Here is a 6709-nt window from a genome sequence, read left to right on the forward strand (position 1 = left end):
GGTGAGACATTTTCACACGGTTCAACGCAGAACATGGTGTAATACTGAAAGGGCAAAGTCGGTGTCCATTCACCAATACACGAGCATGCATGCTACTATTTTGCGGCTAACTTGGCGGACCCGTTTCCAAAGGTAAGCTAGCGAGCCTACGATTAGCATTAGCGTAGCTAGCTGTTTTGCGACTGTCAGCCACGCTGGAATTTCTTTACAAGGCGTACTTGATTTGCATTGTGCCTAATGAGGTTGCACAGTGTTTCTATTATGTTAGCCTTTATGTTCCTTATCATGACACGACTGCTAACTTTAAGGACTGATTTTATCGTGACAAAACATAGTTTTAACGTGAGTGAGTGTTTAAGAAAAACAAACAACTGAAACATCTTCTTCAGCTCTCACTATAGGAATACATACACTGCACTAGCAGAGGTTAAATAAAATACTCCAAATCAATAATTTCTGCCATTTCAGTCTCCATTGTGTAAAGAAAGAAAAAAAGGTTTGTGAAGAAAGAGACTTCCTCTGGCTGTGAGCAGAGTTATAACCATAAAAATCCGATGCCATCAAACTTCCACTGGTTTGTGAGACAGATTGTCCGGGTCAGATGTGAGGATGCACTGCACTCCTCATCTTTAAAAGAAGTTTCATTTCCTAAAACCTCAGCCCTTGGGTCTCATTTCCACTCTGGATTTTCCAACATCAAAAAAAGTGGAAAAGTGTGGAGGGGATGAGGGGAAGGAGGGTGGGTTTAAACATCCTGAACAATGTGGCTGCCGATAACATTTTGCTCTATCACAACATAGGCGGCAGAATGAGCCAATTAAACAGATGGCCCCTGACTCCTCTCTCTCACTATAGCATGCGAGGATGTAAACAAAGAGAAAGCCTCTGTGAACGACCCCACCCTGTATTCACATGGCCGGCCGCGCCTGGGCCAAAGGAAAAGACTGCAAAAGTCAAACAAACACAACAAAGAAAACACAAAGTGGGTGGGCAAATAATGATGTGGGACAGATAACAATAAATACTTTGACCTTGTATGGTTGTGGACCACACTCTCAAAACACCTTTTTTTAAATGACTGTGGCAGGATTATTACGAGTGCCTACGTCTTCGCTGACATTCACCACCATAGTTCAAAGTTCATCAACACTCACCTCGAAGTCTTCCAGAGGGAACTGCAGCATGTCTCGGAGGACATCGCTGAGGATCTGCGTCTTTCTCTGCACCAGCACATTTTCATAATCCAGTGGATCGATCACCTTGGGTTTAACCTGGAGAAGACAAATGAAGAACTCTGTCACTATCGTTTTTAGTTGTTTTTTTGGGCCTAAAACTAACTTACATGCATCAAAATATACAGCCTTTATCAAAATAAACATTTGGCATAATCAGCAAAGTCTCATTCATTCGTGATTAATTATTAATCGTCTACTATTTTGATAATCGGTTTCAAGCTTTTTTCATGATTAACACAAGACTTCAGATTGTTTCAGCTTCTTAAATGTGAATATTTTCTTCAATTCTTTGCTCCACATAACAAAGAAATCATTTTCAGGTTTGACAAAAACTGATCTACGTTTTTTAACGTTTTCTGACATTTTATGGACCAAACGATGAAATCGAGAAAATAACCGTTAGTTATAGCTCTATAGTCATCTTCAGTAGTTTGCTGACCAGTGGAATCCAGTTGCCTACAGCTGAATTACTCTACATTGTACTGATTGTACACAAACTAAAAGTGTTGTACTTCATAGCTGAATGACAGAAATGTATGAAAAGATGGATCTGTTAAGATGCTCAGCCCTTTATTGAGTGCAATGTACTGAATGAGAGTGAAATTTGAGTTGATTTATGGTTACAATTGCACAATGTGGCATACATGAATGAAATTAAATATCAATCAATCGATAAAACGTTTGAATTAGATTTATTCCTGCAGTGTATATTCCGTTTAAATCCAAACAAACTATTGTCTGGTATACGCTCACCAGTGGAAACCAAAGGACATGACGACAACGTTCAATAAGAGCAAAAAGCAGATGTATAAACTGCATCAGTGCACAAATATTCTGAGTCATCTGAGTGCAACAATGCAATAAGCAGTAATCCAGGTTTGCCGGGTGCATACATACAAATAAGTTGGTAACAGATAACATTCCCTGTCAAAGCCTACTGTGCTTATTTTCTTACAAAATGAAGCGGAAGTACGTAAACACAGAGGCAGACATATCTCTGTACTGTCACAGTGGGCCGTACCAACACGCCATCTATTAAATAAACTGTAATAAATCTATCAAAGCTTGATCTGCCCACAAAAAAATGCAAAAGTTGAGATTATGACTCCATAGGAACCAAACACGCATGGCACGTCTGTCAAGGAAACAAGACAACAATCCCACACTCCGCTTCATTTACAGGCCCTTCATATACAGCGTAATTATACTACACAGTATAAAACACACCCCCATCATCCTTTTTTAACTTCCCTCAACAAGATGCCATAATCAAAGTCTGAGCTTGTAAACTCTATGTTGTTATATAGCCCACTCTAGAACAGATGTGGCTATACTATCAAAAGGTCATTATGGATTTATGATGCATCATACCATAGTGTTTGCATCATGTTTCAGAGAGGGTGGAGGGGGGGGGTCAGGAATAACACTAAGGGAATCAAGAAAACACGCAACTGTGACACATCGCCAGTCCGATTTGAGAAGTGAGAGACAGCATGGCTCACACGTTGCATCCACATCTGGGACTGATAATAGTAGCATGATCTCAGAGGGGAGAGTCATGGATATTGACCGGCATAAATACATGTTTGTAGCAACCTCTGTTAATAACAGAGGACCAGCTCACTCACAGTGAAGGGGGGGGGGGGAGGGGGGGCAGGAGCTCCTATCAGTTTCAAGGACAAGGAAGGGGACAATTGAGTGGAGAGAAGGTGCCACCGTGTCTGCCAGCTGAAGCCAGTTGTCACATTATCAGTCAACCATTTACTCACAGCTTTGTGTGGACGACGGCGGCGACGACGACACACACATAGTTACAATTACATGCAGTCACATTTCAGCAGACTGTTACGCAGTCTAAACTGCTAGACTAAAGCAGGCAGGAGAGGTAAATCAGGATGGGATTACATGATGTCTTGGAGATAAGATGCATGTTTGTGTCAGTGATAACATCAGGTAAATCCATTTAGCCCAGGAATGGTACAACTAGTGGAAATTACCCAACATCTGAAAGTGAGAGAAAGTTTTGATGAGTAATGGCAGCCTCGGGGCATTCGACTCCCACACACTTAAGAACCACAGGAGTCTTGCGTTTTCTAGGTACAAAAAAGAGACATATTATACCCTATTTCTCCAAGTTAACCTAGTTCCCTGGTGTCCTAATGAACATGTCTGTAAGATGCTTTGGTCAAAGATAAGATAAGATTAGTCCCTTATTAGTCCCGCAGTGGGAAAATTCCAATTACTGCAACCGTGAATTAGTGAACACACGCAGCACACAGTGAGGACAGCCTCTTCACTCCCACCTCCCTGCTCCAGACAGTGCAGCTGCTGCTGATGAGCCGCTGCCTGCCTGGTGTAGTGTGATAAATCAGCAAATATTAAAATTACTCCTAAAAACGTGAAAATCAACGATGCACACCATCAGGCCATGCTCAACCCATATCCAAAATCTTAGGGTGATCTGACCAATGGTCAGCGAGATATGCCTGTCACAGACACACACAGACACAACTTGCTTTATAGATAGATGTATCCACTGGACACATAAATCCTCTGAGGCTGGAAGTTTGTGCAGAACTCTGTGCTGCACTGTGGAGCCAAGAATAGAACACTTGTACTTCCGATCTTCCGGATACTATTGCACTCGCCAGCACTTTTTTCGGGACAAAGCGTAGCTCCGCGAGACAACAATTTCAGGAATGTCTCATTGTGACGTAGCAATGAGTGCAGAAGTAAACATTGCGTGTTTTATCATCGTACTTAGACTGAGGCGGACCACAAAAACATCTTTTATTCACACTTTTCCTACTCATAGGGCTTCCAGAGTCCCAAATATAAGTATTACAGTGATTAAAAAGTTGATTTTGCATAATATGTTCCCTTTAAAACGGACTGCAATAGTGGTTTTACAATGGTTTTTAGATTTGTAAGAAAAGAAAAGCAGCTGATTTGACCCCAGACATCAGCGATGGAGTCTGCTGTTGCTGACCCTTCTAAAAACCCCCGCTGCTGCACTCGTCCACATTGTTTTGTTAGTGACACAAGATATTCAACCACACAGTGCACTCAGTCAGCACCGAGCAAGAAAATAAGCATCTGTAAGCAAGAGCTCTCTGTCATTCCCTCAGCCCACACCACCGACCACAGCCTACTGTACGTAATCCCGATGTGATGTCGTATCGCTGACATGTTTGTCAACTTTGTTTTTCAGGAAATCATCAGGAAACATTGTCATCTTGTAGTTGACAACTTAACAATAAAACAAAACCAGAGGCAAAGGAGAGCGAATGCTTCACATCAGCATCATGAACAGTAAACAGACTCAGTCATCACTGGGGAGAGTGTAAATCAAGAACACATGAAGGCAACTCCTTCACTCCTCCAGAGCAGAGCAGCTCCCACTCCTCCTATCACTGCACCCTCTCACAGGCCAACACAATAGTGTCTCTCTGTTAAACATATACACATCGACTCTTGGCTGTTGAATCCTCTTCACGGGACTCTTTCATCTCAATAAACTTGATCTGACTTTTGAGCCGAATAAAACTTTTTCACAAGCTCAGGTAATCTTTTAAAAAGCAAACCATGCCGTGCTGCTTTCGTCAGTGCTGGTAAAGTTCAACAATCCTCCGCTGCGGTGCTAACGCTGCACATTTTGAATACAAGCTGGCATTAGTGCACTCTGACAGAGACGACAAACCACCTGACACCTGCTTCAGGACTTTATGGCCGTAGTTAACATTTACAGCAGCAGCACACTGGAAGATGCACTTTGACAAAGCCAATTTCAACTTTTCAACTAGTCTTACACGTCCATACGGAGTGCAGCGTTAAGGGTCTTGAATGACTTACCGCCGCCACCTGTGGGACCGCGTCTACTTCAGCCTCAGACACAGCCAAACCTTTGTACTGCTGTGGGCTCTCAATGACCAGCTCCTTTTTCGGAGCTTTACTCGCCCGTCCTTGCATGGTCAACAGCTGTGGATTAATATCATAGAGCTCAATCCCAAAGAGAAGTGGACAGCCAGCATATCCAAAAAGAAAAAAGTTTCTCCACCTCTCAGACTCACTCTCACCCTCCTTTTCTCAGACTGTTGCTCTGACTGAGAGCAGAGCACTCACACCCAGGCTGAGGAGGAGGCCCCTCCTACACTCAGCTGTGCTGCCTGGGGGGGGGGGGGGGGGGTACAACACATAACACACACACACAAACACACACAGAGAGAGAGCTATCTGACCCCTACCACTATCCACCTGCACAGCGACACACACACACAGGGTTGATAAAGGCAAACAAAAGACACGCATTCCTCATGTATTACAGTCCAGGCAGGAACTGTCCACACCTTGTTGTCTGGAGCAGCTGAAATAAGAGCTGGAATAAATTGCATCACGAGGAACAAAGTGTAAAAGTAGAAACAATGGGGGAGCTTTAAACATCAGCTGAACATCTCTCTGCAGAATGCTGGCTGGCACCAACTTGTAAACCGCACCGCGTAGACATCACAGATAAGACCAAGCTCATCAGGATTGTGAATGAGACCGAGAGGCAGATTTATTTCATTCTGACAGACAACTTACTCACTCCATATGACTCAACCTGAGACACTTAACTGCTGGACGTCATTCTTGTCCCTGCTGCTTGTTGGTGCAACTGCTTGAGGGACATTCCAACATGACACAGCAGCCCCAATCGAGCCACCTGAGAGTGGGCCGACCACCAGATTCCTCAGCGGGCCACAGCAGGGGAGGATGTTATTTTATCACGCCTGCTTCTGAGCTGAAGATGAGGGGGAGGGCAGCTGTTAACCCTCCCACTGTCACAGTCCCCTACAGGCCGCACAAAAGGGGACTGTAATCACTATGATATTTGGCTGCAAATAACGATTATTTTCTAAATTATATAATCTGCTGTTTTCTTGATTGGTCAAGAAAAAATGCCAGAAAAAAAAATACAATTATAATTTTAAAAAATTATAAAATACACACAATATATACATATATATATATATATACATATCACATACACACATACGTATATATATACATATATACATAGACATATGTATATATATATATATATATATATATATATATACACACATATACATACATATATATACACACATACATATGTACATATACACATAGGGCTAGTATGGAACTTCGCTTTGAGAATGAAGTTGCATACTAGCCCTTTATTAGTAATTATTAAGCATGTATTAACACCTTATTCTACATAACCTTATTCTACCTCTATTACGACATGAATTAAGATTTTTCCTACATAAGGTGCTAATACGTGCTTAATATTTACTAATTAAAGGGCGTGTATGCTACTTATATGCATGTTAGTAAGCACCTAGTTAATGGTGAATATGTGTTTCCTAAAGTAACCAAAAATGTTTCTGTAATCGTGGCCAGTGTCCACCTTATTCCGTCTGCATTGTTCCACGGCACAGTGGCTGCAGGAG

General features: G+C 42.2%; 1 protein-coding gene across 1 annotated transcript in view; it reads right to left on the reverse strand.

Moving 5' to 3' along the window:
- LOC310943112 (dedicator of cytokinesis protein 9) overlaps window positions 1–5204 on the reverse strand; it is a gene marked incomplete at its 5' end in the record, with an annotated part of 51889 nt that extends 46685 nt beyond the window's left edge. The window contains 2 exons of the mRNA XM_083908629.1: window positions 1155–1271; window positions 5088–5204. Coding sequence (XP_083764755.1) covers window positions 1155–1271; window positions 5088–5204 — 234 coding nt within the window. The remainder of the gene's footprint in view (window positions 1–1154; window positions 1272–5087) is intronic.
- Window positions 5205–6709: the final 1505 nt, after the last annotated feature.

Source organism: Microchirus variegatus (assembly GCF_963457635.1).
Source record: "Microchirus variegatus genome assembly, chromosome: 22".
Classification (NCBI taxonomy): Eukaryota; Metazoa; Chordata; class Actinopteri; order Pleuronectiformes; family Soleidae; genus Microchirus; species Microchirus variegatus.